Below are 18,969 nucleotides of genomic sequence, written 5' to 3'. Positions count from 1 at the left end.
TTTAGTTTATAGATATGCATTGGTTTTCGAATTAAGGGTATCTAAAGGATGTGTGAACAGGGTCTTGTGTTTTAAGGGGAGGCGCATTCGTGGAAATAGGGTCAAAAAATGTTAATTGTATTTGTTATTGCAAAAAAATGTTGGCTGCGCTTCAATTTGCGAAAATTATCATCAAAATCTAAATCATATAAAGAAAATACAAGCGAACATTATACAGTATAATATAAACTATACATGCTCAAACCATGGGCCCGCGGACCAAATGTGGCCCCTCGAAGTCATCTGATGTGACCCGCGACCTCAAGCATAATTTTGTAAAAATTAACAAACAGCACACATAACCAGATATTCCTTAAGTGACCGGCGGCACACTCCCAGACCGCCGTGACTCTCGGCACATTTACAAATCAATTAAGTGATCCGGGGCATTGTTCTCGATAACTTGAATGACCCGCAGAATACTTCCACATCAGTTAAGTGGCCTGCGACATATTTACAAATCAATTAAGTGATCCGGGGCATTCTTCTCGATCACTTACGTAACTCGCGTCACATTTCAAGACAAATTGCGACCCGCGGCTCATTTACAAATCATTTAAGTGACTCGCGCACATTTAGAAATCATTCAGGTGACCCGCGGCATATTTACAGATCAATTAAGTGAGCTCGGTTACTGTTCTAGATCACTTACTCATCACTTACTCATCATCTTACGTGTCGCGGGCCACTCATGTGGCCCGCGACACGTTTTCAAACCAATGAAGAGGCCGGCGCTTTTCAAAAGTTTGAGCACCCTTGATATAAGCCAATGGTTCCCAACCCTTTTTTCGCCATGCCCCACCAAACACGTTGTAAAATTCTGATGTCCCCTCCCACTTCGAGGGTTATGGGTCCTATGCAGCCCCTCCCCCCCCCCCTCCAAGATCCTCAAATTTAAAAAAAAAAAAATTAAATGTTAGAAAAGAAATGCTGTTTTAATCAATTCTGTGAATTTAAGATACCTTTTGGAGGTTAACTGAACTGAAATTTCCTTTTGAGAGTATCTCTGCGCTCACCTCAAATTAACCCCTTAAAAAAATCTTAAATTACCCCACAGGTGTGCCTCTTCGCACCTGTCGTATGTCACGTAGTAGCGTCTCACCGGGGTCCAGGGCTCCAAACAGGGAGCCCTACATTAATGAGAAATTTCATTTATAATAAGATTATTTTTTCATTCAATATGTATTTTCGTTAATTCTTGAACTATTTTTTCATTATATTTGAATTTTTATTAATCCTGAGAAATTTTTTTTTATCAGATATGAATTTAAATTAATAATTTTCATTAATCATAAATTATCACATCATTTTTCCACTAATTCTGAAACTATTTCTCACTGATTTGAAATTAATTCTTTCACCAATTTTGGAACACATTTCTTCATTGAGGTTTTTTTCTATCGTTTCTATCCATTTCTGTAAGTATGTAAGCTTTTTCGTCGGCAGACCACCGCAAAAACTTCAAAGGAGATACACGTGTGACTCGCGGGTTATGCGTTTAAGGTACCTGGTTTTAAGCTTCCGAAGAACAACATGTTATCCATGAAGGAGAAAAATGGAAGACTGAAAGGATGGGGGTGAAAAGTACATAAAAAGAGGAAAAAAGAAGTAAAAAATTAGGCATTCAAATTGACCTGAAAAAAGCAAATGAAGTTTCAAAACACATAATAGAAAACTGAAATGCATAAACACATAAAAATGCAAAAACATTCTGCGTAAATAGCCCATTCTCGAATTGCTCCTACCAAAAATAAAGTTGCCCCCCCCCCAAAAGTGAAATTGGCCCCAGTTTGGGAAATAGGGATATAAAAAAAGGGGCCTTGCATTTGGTTTAGATGGCCTTGGCTCTGAAATTGTTTGGCATCAGGCAATGTCCCATTTGCTCATCCATTAGGGGAATCAATCTTTTTTTCTTTTTTTTTCAATTTTTTACACTGTAAATACAATATAGTACTAGACAATGATTGCGCATGAGCCTCTGTGCCTGGACACCGGTCAGAAATCCCAGCATTGGTACATAACTCAAAAATGTGGGATTCGATAGTTAATACAAATTTCTTTTCCATGTTCCGACGTTAATGTTCTACATCACTTGAAACACATGCATCACCGTTTATGAACGTGCACGAACAAAAAAAATCTCCTACAATCAGGGCCGTCTTAAGAACATCGTGGATCCTCCGTTTTTCTGAGGCCCTACCTAGCAAATTCTCGATAAGTTCTACTACTTCTCATTTTTCTGAGACCCATGCGTTAAGACGACACTACATTACAGTTTTTACCCATGTTTTCTCATGTGTGTGTGTGTGAACACGCTCTCTTTTATCAACACCAAGTATGAATATACGGTGAAATAGACATAAATAGCTGGTATATAATAGTGGTGAGCATACTTACTTGATGACGGCGGTGGACCGGTGAAATTCGCTCGACACCCTATCCATATTTGGAAGCCGCACAACAACAGCCACCACACCCCCACGGAATGGAACAGAAAGAAAGCCATAGTCTAGGCTTCAAGCTAAAAGAGTGCCGGCGACCCATCGGTTACCCGACGACCGACCGAACACCACTGATTCGATCCGACGACGACGACGGCTGGTGACCGAATGACTAGTTCTCTGGTCCACGGAGGAAAAACGTCTGTCAAAGGAAAAAAAATGAAAAAGCAATAATAGTAAATAATGCATAACATTAAAGGGAGTGAAGGAGAAAAAGAGCACACGCACGTGACTGACGCAACAAGATGCTTAAGTGTCTTTGGCATTTTCCGCATATTTCTGGTGAAAGGGAAGGAAAAACAGCCGTTATAACCGGGTCGACATAAGTATCTCGCTTTAGACGCTTCGTCGATTAACTGGGCCTCAAACAACAGAGAAACATCCATCCCCTTGAAGAAAGGACAATTCTTCAATTCAGAGAAAGCACGACAACTCGAGGAATCTCCAATAACTCATACAAGGGCGACGTCTTTTCCTTTTCTAGACATTCATTACTTGAAGGAATTCGTCGCATAAAACTCCGGTTACTATAGACATAGATATTCCCACATTTTTATAAAATGAGCGAAATTTCCGCGTTATCTAAAATATCATATATGCAGTAATACCTCGGCTAACGAAGATAATTCGTTCCGGAATCACGTTCGTTAGCCGAAATCTACGTTAACCAGACGCGATTTAACATTGGTTTCTATGAAAAATCATTTAATTCGTTCTAGGTACTGCCCAAAATTTAAAGATGTTTCTTAAAACACCAAGGAGCGCAATAAAGAAAGACGATAACTGACTGAAGGCTGAATTGAACAACTTCAAATTTGGACGAATTTACAAGAAGATGAGATACTGATGAAAGAACAGGTAAAATGAACAACTCCAAATATGGATAAATGAGAATTTAAATTGAAGATAAGATCTTTTTATTTTACACTATGTTGGCACAACCCAATCAAGTTCATAGGTGTCCCCATCCCTTATTATTCTGGTGAGCTTATTTTTGTGTCTGACGCATTCAGATGGAAAAGATGAGCTCCTGTAATGTCCTACAACGCTCCTAAATGCTCATACAATGTACACACTGTTCAGTTCGAAACTATGAGTCTTGCACTCAAAGAACGCATGCTCTGAAAACATATGCTGCTTTCGTTTTTACAATGCATTTTTTAGCTGAATATTTCATTTTTACAAGAAATGGATCAAAAAGGAACGTGGCTATTTTATGTTAGCACGTACATCCATATCAATGGAAATGTTCGTTAGCCAAGACTGAAAAATCGCGAAAAAAATCTTTGTTAGCTGAAAAATTCGTAATCCAAGGCGTTCGTTAGCCGAGTTATCACCGTACTTGAGTTTTCCAGCCTTTCATGTTCCCTTCTGGATCGCATTTGGAGAAGAAAACAGGTTTTTTTTCACATTAGAAAAAAGGAAAATGGTTTGGGCGATATTGGGTTAAAAGAGAAAGTATTTTATACCGGATTGGGAAAATAAATTCTGTGGTCAGATGGCAAAATGTCACTTTTCCCAAGAAATTGAGTTGTTCGCATTCTGGAGTCTCGCTCGTCAAAATTTTGGAAGGTGACAAAATTTCGTCCATCTCTTTCGGTTTATGAGGAACCAACGGAGGCAAATTGCAATATGTCAAAATGCCAATAGCATCACATTTTTACAAAATATTGATTACAAATTTGCCCTCGTGAAATTTTGAAAAGTGACATTACGTTTTGCCATCTGAGCACAGAATTATGGGTCACATTTGGAAGAAAAATTGTTTTGGGCCACAATTGGAGAAGATAAACCGTCTTGGGCCACATTCGGTGAAGAGAAATTGTTTTGTATAGCATTGAGAGAAATATTTAAAAAAATGTAATATATGTTATATATGCTTATTGAGGGAAGAAAATTTACTTTGGGTGCGAAAAATGTTTTTGGCCGTATTGGGAAAAGAAAAGCAATTTTCAAACAAGAAAAAAAAGAATGTTTTGAGAAGAGAATCTTTTTAAACCTCATAGAGAGGCAGGAGAAGAAAAACAATCAAGAGTTTTTTGGGTGCATTCCGAGAAGAAAAAAGTTTTCTCTGGATGCGCGGGAAGAAAACTGCTTTGGGTCACACTGACAGAAGAAAAACGGTTTTGATTGGCATTGTGGGAATCAAACAGTTTTTGGTGGCCTTGTGTAGCCAATGCGACCCAAAACTAAATTCTTTTGGGTCGCATTGTGCGAAGTAAATTGTTTTAGGTCGAATCATGAGATGGAAAGATGTTTTTGACCGCATTGTGCAAAGAAAACTGTTCCGGGCCTCATTCGAAATGCAAATGGTAACTGATAGCTTCGAAAAAAAAAAATTAACATCAATTAACATTATAATCCTGAAAAAAATGAGCCATACGAAAAGCTTTTTCTTTTTCTACTTGGAGACAAAATATACGCTACTTCAAGGGCGTAGCGGGGGGGGGGGGGGGGGGGACTTGGGGGTCTGGTCCCCCCCCCCCCCCCCGAAATGTGAGAAAATGACCGAAAAATGGGAAAAAGATGGCCAAATCCATTGTTCTGTCACTTTGGTCCCCCCCCCCCCCGAAATGAAAGTGGTCCTCCCTCGAACGAAATTTCTAGCCACGCCCCTGCGCTACTTGAAATGTTGGTGGTACCTAAAGTGGCTTCTTAACGGGTAAATCAACGTGGATCTGAATCTCTCGAAATAATGCCTTACAATTATTTTAGACTTTCAGTAATTGTGAATTTTCATTAACAGTGAGCGAATATTTTTTATACATATTTTCAGCATTTCCTAGTGTACGTCTTTTTGGATTCCAACTTCCCCTCTTGTAAAATATTCAAATTCATGACAAAAGGGGGGGGGGGGATGACTTCAATAACTTTTTGAGCAGTTCCTCATTGATACAGCCCTATTCTAATCATTTGCCCATCACCAATCGGCGATATAGACTAGATGTCCCGCTCTATCTCATTAAAACACGGTCAATCATGGATGTTTTTGTTGCAGAAGTTGGAAAACCTGGTAACCTTACAGCTTACATCAGGGGTCAAGGCCGTAGCGAGAGGGGGTACTTGGGTTCCCCCCCCCGAAAATCTATTGTTATACTACTTTGCCCCCCTTTCCCGAAATGCAAGTGGTCCCCCTCCGAACGAAATTTCCGGCTACGGGCCTGCCAGGGGTCGACATTTAAGACACCGCGGACCAAATTGAAATTTCCCATGAAGTACCTCATACTGAGGTATTCATAATTGTAAAAAGAATCCACAGAGGCTTACAAGGAGGAATACAAGGGCTTACTTATGTAATTTACAGTGACATCTTAATGGACGGGGCCGGTGGGGCCACAAGTTGTATTGGACAAAAGTGATTGAAGACTCCCGTTTATTCTGAAAGTATTCATTATTATTTATTATTTATTTTATTGATTATCAATTTTATTAGTTCTGAAATCACTTTAAATGATCTTTTAATTACTTATTTCAATAATTCTGAAAATATTTTCTTCTCAACATAACTTAAAGTCATTTATTTCAATAATTATGCAGTTATTCTATTATTATGCATTCATTTATTAATTATGAAATAATTTCTCTTACAGATTACGAAATTATTGTTGATTTATATATAAATCAACAATAATTTATAAATATTTGTTTTTTTTCACTAATTCTGAAATTACTGCCTTCAAAACACTTCTGAATTTCGAAATTGGTTCTGGAATTATTTCTTTCATTCATTCTAGAATTATTCGTCTTTCAATGTTTATAACCATTTTCTAAAAATGATCGGCGGACCACAACAAACAGTTCCGAGGACCAAATCTGGCCCGCGGGCCATGAGTTGAAGACCCCTGGCTTACACGAAACCCATTGCCACAGAATTCAGACATTATGAAGAGAGAGAGGACAGATACACAGCTTTTTCTTTCACCTCGTTCTTTTTTCCCTATTACTATTTTATTACTAGTGTTTTCTCCTTTTGTCTCGGATAAGCAACGAGCGTAAAAATCACCATTTTGACTCACCTTCGTGGGAAAAACCATCTCGTGTGATGAGAGTGGAATTCAAATGAGAACTCGACTGTGAAACAAGTCGGACCACCCTTTCTTCTTTCTTCCTTTCGGATTAAGAAAACAATTTTTTTCCACAAAGGATACATATTCTGTATTCTGCTGGGTTAGTAGATCCACCAGAAAGATGATTCGATCGCAGAGCGATTCTAATCTACCCTTTCTAATTTTTTTTTTTGTTTATTATTTATTCTGCGCATGGCCTTCTCGATTCGGTTAGCCGTGAAACAGTGTGCACACTCTAGTCATCAGAATAAGCGACCGTATCTTTGGCGGTCCCGATTTCACAAATAAACAAGCATGAATCATCATGCCACACGAATCATGATGCCGTAAAAGAATGTGAATTTTCACTGTAATGAAAGAGAAATGCACGTTTTTCGTACGCACATTGGTCGTATTTTATTGTCAAAAGGTGCAGCAGCTCAGAGCCATTCTTTCCATGCGAATGGTGTCCGTGGATTGGTCGCACGTGACGAAATCTCTTCACCTTCGTGTGTTATTGTGATTCCCAGGGCCGCCCTTACCAGACGCGGGGTCCGGTACGAAAATAATAGCGGGGCCCAGAGGCGTCTTGATAATTCCGGGGGGGGGGGGATCCCTTAGTCCCGAATTTTATATTGGGAGAATGTATTCTATGTATGTGAGAGAAGTGAATCGGAATTTCAGAAAATGAAAATCATGGAACTTCAGAGTAAATGGAAGAAATAATTCTAGCACACACCAATGGGAATCCAGACTTCATGCAAGAAATAACTCCAGCGCCCATCAAAATTCAGAATGAATGCAATAAATAGTTCCAGCGTCCATCAAGATTACTTTAAGCGCGGGGCTTCCCAAAACGCTGTGCCCGGTTCGACTGCACCTGTCGCGCACCCCTAAGGGTTGCTCTGATGATTCTATTCATTCTTTCAACCCGAGCACAACTCCGGTCTATCGCCATAGGCAATTTACTACCGATTGATTTCTTCGCTTCGTCCTCATTAGAAGTCGGAGTCCGAGCTTTGGTCTGCCTCTCTGAGAGAAATCTCTAGCTACGGCCCTGTGCTTCAACTGGACAAAGGTTGAAAAATATCATTTAATGGTCATGAGTACGTACCGAGTGGGTCCGATACGGTAACACAGCAATGTCCCAAATGATGTGCGGTGGCACATCCTAGGATGAAATGAAATCGATCAGAGGCATCGTGGAAAACTTTCTTTGTAGAAATTTCAGGGGTCCGTGAGGTTGGATGAGAAAACAATTAATTTATTGTACTTACATTAATTATGATGAGCTAAATGTGTTATTCGGTTGAGGCAGCGTTTCTCGAAGTGTGCGTCGCGGCCTCTACGGGTTAAGAAAACGCACTTCTCGGGGGGGGGGAGTCACAGAAGGTTAAGAACTTCTGTGTTAAAGCGTCTGTGGCATTCATTTTATCCGTACAGGAAGTCCGTGACTTTCATCTTATTATCAAAAAGCATCCAAAGAACACAAGATGTTAAGAATCCCTGCTCTAATCCCTGTAGCTCGAAAAATTTTTTTGTCAATAATTTCACAACAATGAGGTCCATAAAATTTCCTGGCGTTTGAACCTGGCAAGTTGATCCGGCTTCCAGGCTCCCAGGATACGTGGCACTGGTCCCTGAATAAATGAAAATAATTACCTGATAACATTATTGGGAAAAGAACTTTTCTTTTTTTCAAACCGAGCACAACTTAGATTCATCGGCATAGGCAATTTACTACCTAGTGAGTTGTGCCGGAAGTGTAGCTGTGTGTGTACCTAACACAGTCTGAGTGCGTATCTAGTGTTGTGCTTGATTTTTCAGTGCTGCCATCTATATTTCAGAAGTGAAGTGAGCGGGAAAAGAACCGGAAAAAAAGGGTGATGTCTCGAATGAAATTAGGCAGCTTGTTCATCAACCCTTAACGTGTAAATAAATAATCCTTGGGATGCTGCCGCTGCTTGAATTTGTCTGTCAAAAAAGGCTAAGAGTTCAACGAGGCTCAATAGGAAGGTAATCTTTAAGAGAAATTACACGCACGCCGTTCCCGTGATCAATGTGATTAGTCATTACGTTTCGCTTCAATAACACATTCGGTACGGTCCATCGCCCCTACACAACAGAAAGAAATCACTGCTCAATTAGATATGTATTACGTTCCTGTTACATATATATCGCAGCATTCCGACACGTTCGACCAAATCGTTATGAGAAATTTCGTAACCATTAAGCTCGATCATTACTTCGACTAGAGACAGGAGCCGACATAATAGATAAGCCATTATATTGAAAACAAGTAAAGCTAATTTTTCTTCCCTACGCTGGTGGTTCTCAAGATATGCGTCGCGGCTTTCAGGGAAATTGTCTTTCTCAAGTGTGCTTTCGTGGTAATCACTACAGTAGCAATTAGACTTTATCCGACGATTTGCACATCTGTTACTGCTACGAGCGCGTCGTGGATTTACAGACTGGTAGTGCGAGAAAGCCACGTGTTAACGACAATGAGAACAAGGAGGACGCAGCTAAGTGATTTCTAGGCCTAGAAAGCTTCAGTTGAATTCAAGCCGAGGGATCCTTAGTTAAATTTTCGCGAGGGTAATGGAACTTCACTCGAACCTCGTTGAGCAACATGCCTACACAATGATAAAATTATTCAGTCATTACACTTCCCTCATATGTAGAAAATTTTATGGCAGATGGCAGCACTACACAGAAACAAACTTTACTTTAGGTTCGCAAACACGTATTTACAGGTAGGGCCGTTTTTATTAAAGCCCATGGACCCCACAAGGGTGGGGCTGACGGCCCCAGGGCTCTAGCCCTGAAAAATTGTCATCATTTTCTGCTTTTTCACGCTATAAATTAACTATAGAATGGTCCGTGGAAAGTCTGACCGGGGGGGGCACAAAAGATCCCAGCCTAGGGGCCCTGCTCAAGGAGGGGGGGCATGTTGAAGCCCTTTATATACGATGTGCATATATAAAGGGGTATATGAAGGCGTCTTAATCTTTATTAGTCACTGATGGGGGTGGGGTGCCCCATCGTTATCTCACAATATATTCGTTATCCCAGGATATCATGATGGTGGTGGAAGGGGCACCAAAATGCTTCCAAACTAGTGTGTCGTAGCTCGCAGCGCTTTAGGTGGTACCGCCGGAAAAAATCTCGAGATTGAGAGCAAAGAAGAGATGCGATTTCTAATCTCGATCCCTAAGTTTACTCGAGAGTGAAAAATATATTTGTTACGGTAAATGTGATAAATCTGTTTAATATACATAACAACCGGTTATTATGCATAATCACCGAGCATTTCGGTAAGTTTGATAAATTTCCCTAAATTCAAATTTACCAGCGACGCTTGGGTATTATGCATATTCGCTGGTTAAAGCGATAAGTATGCATAGTAACCGGTTATTATGTATAGTAACAAAGTTTTTAAACATTATGACATTTACCGTAACAATGTATAGTTTCCTACATTAAGAGACATTTACTTTTTTAAACGTCCCTTTTTCTTAGCGGCCATTAGTTTGAATTGTTTATAAAATGGCCTGCAATCTAAAATCGATACCTAAAAATGATGATGCATAATTTTAACGGCAGGGTAGCTCCTTCTTTCAAAAGTGAGGCCCCAGAGCATCTCTTTGCCAAGTGTGACTCTTGGGCAGTGCCTATTTCCCCTAAACGGGGCGCCTGCCGAGGGCCCACAAATTTTCAGAGCCACAAAATTGTCATTTTCTTTCGCTATTTTAATTTTTTTACAAAAGCATTCACAAACACTTAGAAGTAGGACACCCTTCAAGTCCCTCTTCCCCTACATAAGCCACTGCCTGAACGAACATTATATATAAAATGCCTTCTTTTGAAGTCATGTTTGCCCAGGGTCCGAACTTATGAGGAACGGGCTCTGCTCTTGAGCTGTGCGACCCGAACGGCCCATCTGAGGTGAAAGGGCGAAGATGTTGCTTGACGAAAAACATGAAGGAAAACGATTTTAGTCCGCTATGGAGGGGTGCAAAATCTGATGTGAAAAGGCAAACAAAGGGGTTTTTTTCTTGAATTAGATGGCGCAGCCCCGATAGGAAAATTCACCGACGAATAATTCACAGACAACAGTTCGACATGAATGGATGAACGAATGAATGAATGATCAAGTGAATGGGTGAAGGAATAGGCTCACCAGGTTACTCACTCAGTCACTAGGTCCCTCATTATACGAGTGTCACTTACTCACTAGGTTACTCCCTTACTTCCTAGGTCACTCACTATATCAGTCACTTGCTAACCAGGCTACTCACTTCGTAAGTCACTCATTTATTCACTAAGTCACTCACTCATAATGTCGCGCACTTACTCCCTATGTCACTTGCTTACTCATTGGGTCGCTCACTTACTTCTTAGGTCACTCATTTACTCACTAGGTCACTTACTTTGTCATTAGCCTACTCACTCGCTCACTCACCAACTAAGTCGTTCTTTCACTCTGTTACTCCCTAAGTCGCTCATTTTGTCATAAACTCTCTAGGTTGTTCCGTCTGTCACACACACTCAATCGCCTAGGTCACGACGCACTTACTCACTAAGTCACTCATTCTGTGACTCGCTCACTCACTGGATTACTCAGTCTACTACTGTGTCACTCACTATGACACTCGCTCACTAGGCCACCTACTCTATCTCTAGGTTGCTCACTCACTAACTACTGTATCATTTACTGACACTCATCACTCCTCGCTAACTTACTGGCACAATGACTCGTGTCACACTGTTGTCGGTGAATTTTCCGTCGATGAATTGTGTGTGTGTGTGTGTGCTCGCTCGCGCCTATACAATGGTTTGTCACTTCTTTAATATTATGTATAATATTGGCAGTTGTTCATTCCTTTATAATGGTTTGTCACTTTTTCAATCTTCCCAGTAATTGAAGAAAACCCGGGCAGCGCCGGGTAGTATCAAAGCTTCCTAGATACTACTAGGAGGTCAATCTAGGAGGCTTTGGTAGTATAGCTAGTAAATAAATAAAAGTCAAGAATTCATCGCAAATGATCTACATCTCCGAAGAAAATGCCCTCAGATCAAAATTTTCGATGACAAAATGACCAAAAAAAAATTATCTATTGCTTGAAAATTCCTATAATACGACCGGTCGCTCAAAAGTGCTTAAAATATGATTTGCCATAAAAAATATGGCTTGTCATAAAAATCTGAGTCCTAGCGATAACCAATGTCGAATGTTATTATTGTTTGTCGAACGCAAATCTTACCTTCGTTCATTTGATTCATTTTATCCTTATATCGCTTCTTTCTCGACAAATCCTTACACGTTCCGTGAGACGCGAACCATTTGGTGTCCTCTCATTACCTCTTCGTATCGAGACTATGCAATGAACGACGCAAAGTTATCGACGATTTCACAATTTTTCGTGAAAAGGGTTTCCTTTCTTGTTTCGGGTTGAATAATAGAAACAAAAAAGAAGTCGTAATTATGTTGCAATTTAGGGAGGGATGGAGTCAGAAATCCTTACATTATCATCCATTTATGTTAAAACCGGTCTCTATATTTGCGACCAAACGGCTTTTTTCCCGTAAACTCAAGGCTGTATACGGTATTTTCGCATATTTATACAATTCGATTATTGTGTGACCGCGATGATTCCAAAAAGAGCGATTTATTAGGGGGAGAGTGTGGGGGAGTATAGAGCAGCGTATTTCAAAGTATGGTCCGTGGACAAGGGGTGGTCCACGACGATGGCATACGTGGTCAACAGGCAGACTTGATAAAACTATTCACCCGTTGTGATTGATATTAGTAATGTCCATAAGGGTTTAAATAAAATTATACCCCTTCATATACTTTGTTCACCATTCACCAAATGTAACTTGCTAATTACTGCTGAAATTGCTGAAGGGTGTGGAAATGAAGGGCTGTTACAAATTACAATAAACAAAAATGTATTTCACGAAAAAATATTCAAATGATCTGTTGATCATATTTCATTGAGAAAAATTTTGTAAACTGGGCTCTTAAATAATAATCCGTAAAATACGGGACATCGCCAATTGCCATCAAAAACATTAGCAGAAGTATGCATAATTACCAAAATCGTAGTTAAAATGCCAAAAAAAATAAATTTAGGACAAAAAGTTACAAATATGTGAGATGAATATATATATATATAATTTTTACCATAATTATCATAATATAACACTGTGTATTCACGACTTTAGCAAATATTACAAATTCAAATAAATATCGTTGAAAAAACGTCGCAAATGTATTAAAATGAATCGAAACAACGAAAATTATAGGAATGTCCAGTACACAAGTGGTTCGTCAAGTTGTTTCGGACATTTTATTGGTCATTTTTATTCAGAAAGGTTGGAAAACGCAGGTATAGAGAAGAAAACGGCGAAATTCTTCCGTGATATTATCGTAGACTAGTAAACATTTTCTACTGTTTTATATGCGAGAAGAATAAGAGTGAAAATACTGAACACATGCCGTTTTAGCACCTTGCCTAAGTTACAATGAATTGTCAAATAAAGAAGAAGTAAATGTAACGTACGAGCGTAAGCTTCGTGCTACATTTCATGCGTACGAGGAAAACGCTTTTGTGAGTTGAATAATTTTTTCGTTACTATTACGTAGTGATGCTTTTGAGAGTGTTATCCTTGTTCTTTGTGGCAATTTCACAATATCGCGTTGCGAATTAATTATGTTTCGTAATTGTTTGACCATCTGAAATGACATCCGGTCTCATTGTCAAATTTCAGCTCTGCGCGTTGCGACAAATTAGAATGTTCGGAGGTAGTCTTATTAATCCGAGGACGAAGTGCCTGATATGTTATTAAGAGAACATTTTTTTCTATGAATGCAAACACAGATCATGTCTCGAATGGTAACTACAGAGCAGTGGTTCTCATCCTGGGGGTGGTTCATTTGATTCCTCACGGCTTTGAGACAGTGTGTGTGTGTGTGTGGGGGGGGGGGGGGGGAAGCATGGAAAAAATCAAATGTCAAATGTAATGAAGTCATGAAAGGTAGTTACAAGTGCCATAGAGAGCTGTGAAAAAAAAATGTGGAAAAATAAAGCGTTTAAGTACAACAGTTAAGATAAAATATGACTACTCTCACACAGAATTTAATGGAATCAGGGCCGCTGTGATACATAAGCCCATTAAAGCACGACCCAGGGATCTCACGTTCATAGCAAGGTTCGACAAATCTCAAAAAAATTCGCATGCCTGGTCGGGGCCTATAACTTTGAGTAATAGATGCCGAATCCTATTTTACATGCCCAAAAATATTATCACTGGATTTACAATAAAACTCCTCTTAACCGACACCCCTGAGATGCGGTGATCCCTCATTTACGGCCAAATAATAATTTCCCCTTGTATAATAAATGTATGCATTTCAACCCCCTGTGATTAACGGTCAGTCCTCTTTGAATTTTTTTGTACCGTCGGTGACCACAAAAAAAGAGGTTTAACTGTACTTTAAAAAATTTTAAAAACATATTGATTTATTTGCATAAAACATATCGAAAGTGATATAATTTTTTTTTATTGAAATTTCGAAAGAAATTTAAAATTCAAAAATAACGAAAATCCCTGATAAAAACCGAGACATTTTGAGAGAAAAAATTTTCAGAAGGCATTATATAATGTCGAATCGTAAGATAAAATTATCTATTGGCAATAAAAGCCTGGGTTTTATACGGTTTAGAGAGTTCAGTGTTCTTTTTCTCATTGCAGACCGCTGAAATTAAGTGAAAATCTTCGCGGACCGGCATAATTGGGAGGAACAACTTGTGAACCTTGAACGGACCTTGAAGATTGAATTAGAATATATTATTTCGGTGGAAGTGAAGTTTTTCCAGATCATGATTTGAAGATCATTTTCCAGAGAAGCCCAGTTGCAATATATGATTCCATTTTGATCCCAGTTGCAGCATGTGGTCGAATCCCGTTATAACGAACTCCAAGAGACCAGAGAAATCACTTTGTTAAAAGAAATTTCGTTATAAAGGAATTCCAGGTCTTTGCATTGTTCCTACGTAAACTTATCTGGGGGGGGGGATTAGAAAAGTGTTCGTTAAAACGATATTTCCATTATAACGGTATTCATTAAAACGGGATTCGACTGTATGAGGGCCTATTACTTCACAGATGAAAATACGTTGACTACACAATTGCATCATGGATGCCAAAGAAAGCATTTCTGTGGGTAGGAACACTTGCACTTGAAACACACACACACACACACACATAATATATATATATATATATATATAAAATTGATTTTCTGTGTGTGTGTATGTTCTCTATACAAATCTACAATTTTAGATCGATCGTCGCCAAATTTTGCATATATACCAAATGGGACCCAACTTAAACGATAGGCTACTTTAAAATTTCGTCAGCCCAGGGCAAATGCCCCAAACGGGCAAAACACTGTCCGGCAACAATGGTTTCTGGGCCTCAACAATCACTTTCCGAACGTTTACTTTGGTTACCGTGGTTCCCTAGCAATGCGTTTTAGACGTGTATATGCCTTTACAACGGTTTGTCACTTCTTTAATCCTGTTAGTATATGTATAATAGTTTATGCCTTTATAATGGTTTGCCACATTTTCAATATACTCTCAGTAATGAGGAAAAGGGTGATATCCTCATAGAAATCAGTGCTAAAATTGTCGATTTTACTGTAGAAATGCGGAAATTAGTGCTATTTTCCACCCCATCAATAATTTTAAAAATTGTATTGAATTCTCGATTTTTGAAATATTCAGTTCGCTTAGAGATATACGAAGCCCAGGAGATTAAAGGATAATTATGAAGTAATTAGCCAAACCTATACTTTTGAGTTGGATATTCGAGCAATATCATTGATTTCATTTATATCTTCTCAAGTATGAAAATTAATGTCTCCATATTGTACTTTTGATATTTATTTGAATAAATTCATGTCGGTTAGGATATTTTAAAATTAGTTATGAGCCCGTGAAAAGTGCATCGAAAAAATTCCACAGCTTTAACTAAGGATTTTTGGAAGCTGGAACAGACACATGGATAACTTCAAGTTCAGGGGGGGGGGGGGAGGATCGAAATACCTAGCGCCCCTTAAAAAAAGAAAAATATATATTCATTTCTACGTTTCTGTGTAAATCTAGATTCGTTTATTTCATGAATCACGCAGGTCGCCATATTGGTTAACTTGGACACGGTTTGTATGTCCCTCAAGAAAAAGAGAGGGAGATATCACGTGATCCAAAAAAGCCTCATTGAAGGAAACCCGGGCAGCGCCGGGTATTATAGCTAGTATATATATAAAATAGACTCTCGTGCTAATCCGTCACATTTCAGACCATGATTACTGGAAGTTAATAGGAAAAACCCATTTAAATAGCATAAACCTCTGTTCACAGATATGCAGTGAGATACTTTTTTGCGCACGGGCAGATTATCGAGAGTCTCTGTGTGTGTGTGTGTGTGTGTGTGTGTGTGTGTGTGTGTGTGTGTGTTTTGTATATATATATATATATAACTAGAGTCCCCGTGTACTCTCTGAGTAGTTTTTCCCAAAAACTGCTTATCCGAATACACAACCAAATTTTTAGGATATCTTAATGAGACCATGGGAGGAGAGATTTATGATATAATCTAAAATAGTTAAATTTTCGACCACCCGGTGAAAAAGTGGCAATTTTTCATTGCATTTTACATTTTCCCATGGTCCATATAGCGTATGCACCAAGTTTCAATGGAATACGTCTACTAGAACGAGCCACTTTATAAGTCTGAGTAGTTTCAGTATACTGACACTGCTCAGACAATGTAGCACCAGTGTGCAGAAAATGACCGTGGTGCGACAAAAATGATCAATGATCTACTTATCACTCAGTAATTCTCAAAATTCAGTTGTTCTCGCACCTTTTTCACCCTTAAGAAACCAGAACTACGCAATCTGACACGGGAGCCCTGGGGTTGATTTCCGTAAGGCAAGTGCAGTATTTATGCATAGTGATATTCGTACAGAGGCTCGTCCTCCGCTTTTTCCAGGACCCCCCACCACCTCCAAGTTCAAGACTGAAGTTCCTTCCTAGCACCTACATCAGAAAAACATCGAATTTATGAGATGGGTCCACAAACACGCTGAACTGTACAACAGCGCACGCATATATGAATAATATACAGGTCACGACGGTGAGAAAAATTCCAAGATTCCAATGTCTTACGTAAGTATTCTGAAAATATTGCATCTCGCTAAAAAAAATATCGAACATAGTTACCCAAACACATGCAAATTTCCGAAGTCACTCACTTTTCTTGCGAGGAAATAAAAACTCCAACAAACAGCTCAATGATATCGTGCCATAAACCACGCATTTCCGGTGAATTCGGCCATGGCCCCGAAAGGGTCACAAACACATATCCATACGTACATACATAAGGATGAGTCTTTCTCGGTATAAGTAAATTCTTCTTAAAGAGGAAATAGCAGGTCGCTGCCCCCACACACACACAACATTCGTATACATGCATATAAATAGATGTCATCGCCAAGAGAAACAAGTAAACATTCCTCGCAATAAAAAAGATAAGTTTTCGAGAAAAGAAAAACTTACCTAAAACAAGAGAAGAATCTCTTCTTAAGTTTTATTATCATCGGAATTCCAACCGCGTAGGTGAGTTATGATAATAATAATAGCATCCAAAAACGTCCCGCTTGTGACTCGGATAATTCCATGGTATGCAATCGAACACAGAGACTCGACTGACTTGATTGAGCTCAACCCCAGCGATGCATGGATTCGCAATATATCGCCTTTGCTGCCGCCTCCTTACTCCCGATCCATGGAGAGCTTTTTGAAGCCTGTCGTAGAAACTAGTTACGCCGGTTTTTATTATTATTAAGAGCCCGACCTGCCGACCAGAGCGAGCCCGATAACGCGTTGCTATAACGATTGCCGTCAACACAACATGCTCTCTCTCTCTCTCTCTGTGTCTTGCGCACACACACACACACTACTTTCTGGTCACTTTGGATATCGTGGTGCTCAGCGATGGTTCTCGACGCCGTACCAGACACGGAAAGTCGCTAGCGTACGTTGCGAAAGTAAAAATAATAATAATAATAATGATGCAGACTCGTGGTGAAATTCGAATCGTTCTCGACTTTTTTTAATGCGAAATCTTTCACCTTTCGTGGAATTAAAAATAAACAGCAGTTCGTGAATATAATACGTGACGTCGCCGTAAATTCGCTAAACACGCATTCATTATGACGTCGTTGTGTTGTTTCTTTCACCCCTCAAAATACCTAGGGCTTGATTTCCACTTGGAAAAATTAAGTATTCGTCCAGAGCCTCCCTTTGCAGAAGCGGAGCCCGGTGCAGGGCCCAGTGACGCAGTCGGGGAGGGGGGGGGGCGATTGCTCCCCAATCAAAATTTTTCCAACATTGACGCCTATTCTCCTAAACGACTTTTGATCTCCAAAACAATTGAATTTCTCATTTTCTGATTTCATTGACTAACTAAATGAAGAAAAAAAAATGTCCATTTTCATATACTATGAGCCTCTCTTGCAGTCTCACAGTGGTTTGTACATTCATTTGAGAGTAGAAAAAAGAGAAAAAAAAGGTTTCATTATCACATTTTAAAAAATTGCTCTCAAGCTCCTCATCCGAAACCATGTTCAGAGCAGCCCCCTGTTCCCACCTATATTAAAGGACAAAATGTTGCCTTCTCCTTGCTGTAACTTTGTTTCCGCCGTTATTGGTCGTTCTCGGTAGAGCTCCTAGAAATACCTTCCATAGGTGCCTCAGTTCTGAGGATATGGCCTTCACCAAATGCTCGTTCTGTTGTGAAGAACCACCAAGAGTTTTGATTAAGGTGCCTTCTGAAGAAATTAGGCGCTGGAACCTATTGTGGAGAGATCACAGAAGCTATGAACTCTTTTTCTTTGGGCGGCTTAGAGCTTGAGCTCCCCTAGAAATATTGCCTTATGTATAGGAGGCTTAGCTAGATTTAGAATGCCTAGCAATGCCACGTTGTCTGTAGGTGCCTAGGCAAGTGCTACTAGCTTGTGTATAGGACAGTGTCAAAGAATAGATAGGAAAAAGTAGAAAACAGCTCTGAGCTTTTGAGCACTAAAAAACCAAGATTAAACACAAAAGGAGTTCTGGAAGAGTTTCACTGAAAAGTGGGTGAAATAAAAACCTCTAATCTTGGGTCAATAGAGCTCTGAAACGCAGAGAATGAGAGAGGAAATTACAGTAATCTATATTGCACGACAATGTATTGTACTATATTCCACGTTGATAATGCATAATTTTGGGTTGAAAATGCGACTTTTCCTCAGAATGATTGTCTTT

The 18,969-nt window shown here is 39.4% G+C and overlaps 1 protein-coding gene across 3 annotated transcripts in view; it reads right to left on the bottom strand.

Annotated features, from left to right (window-relative positions):
• LOC149089005 (uncharacterized) overlaps nt 1–17,598 on the bottom strand; it is a 36,946-nt gene extending 19,348 nt beyond the window's left edge. Inside the window, exons 1-2 of one of the 3 annotated variants that reach the window (XM_089251264.1) lie at nt 17,221–17,598; nt 2,437–2,682 (exon numbers count right to left, since the gene is read on the bottom strand). In XM_089251264.1, the coding sequence (XP_089107390.1) occupies nt 2,437–2,545 (109 nt within the window). In that variant the 5' untranslated portion in view covers nt 2,546–2,682; nt 17,221–17,598. Of the gene's footprint in view, nt 1–2,436; nt 2,683–11,853; nt 11,917–16,916; nt 17,017–17,220 lie in introns of those variants that run through there. The other 2 variants (XM_089251274.1, XM_089251282.1) reach the window with 2 other exon arrangements.
• Between the last annotated feature and the right edge of the window lie 1,371 nt (nt 17,599–18,969).

The sequence above is a fragment of the Pholcus phalangioides genome, unplaced genomic scaffold, assembly GCF_987345545.1.
Source record: "Pholcus phalangioides strain wild (caught in Gottingen) unplaced genomic scaffold, Ppha-v1.0 ptg000003l_1, whole genome shotgun sequence".
In the NCBI taxonomy this organism is placed as follows: Eukaryota; Metazoa; Arthropoda; class Arachnida; order Araneae; family Pholcidae; genus Pholcus; species Pholcus phalangioides.
Note: the sequence above shows the minus strand (reverse complement) of the source record. Positions and strands in the feature narration are given on the sequence as shown.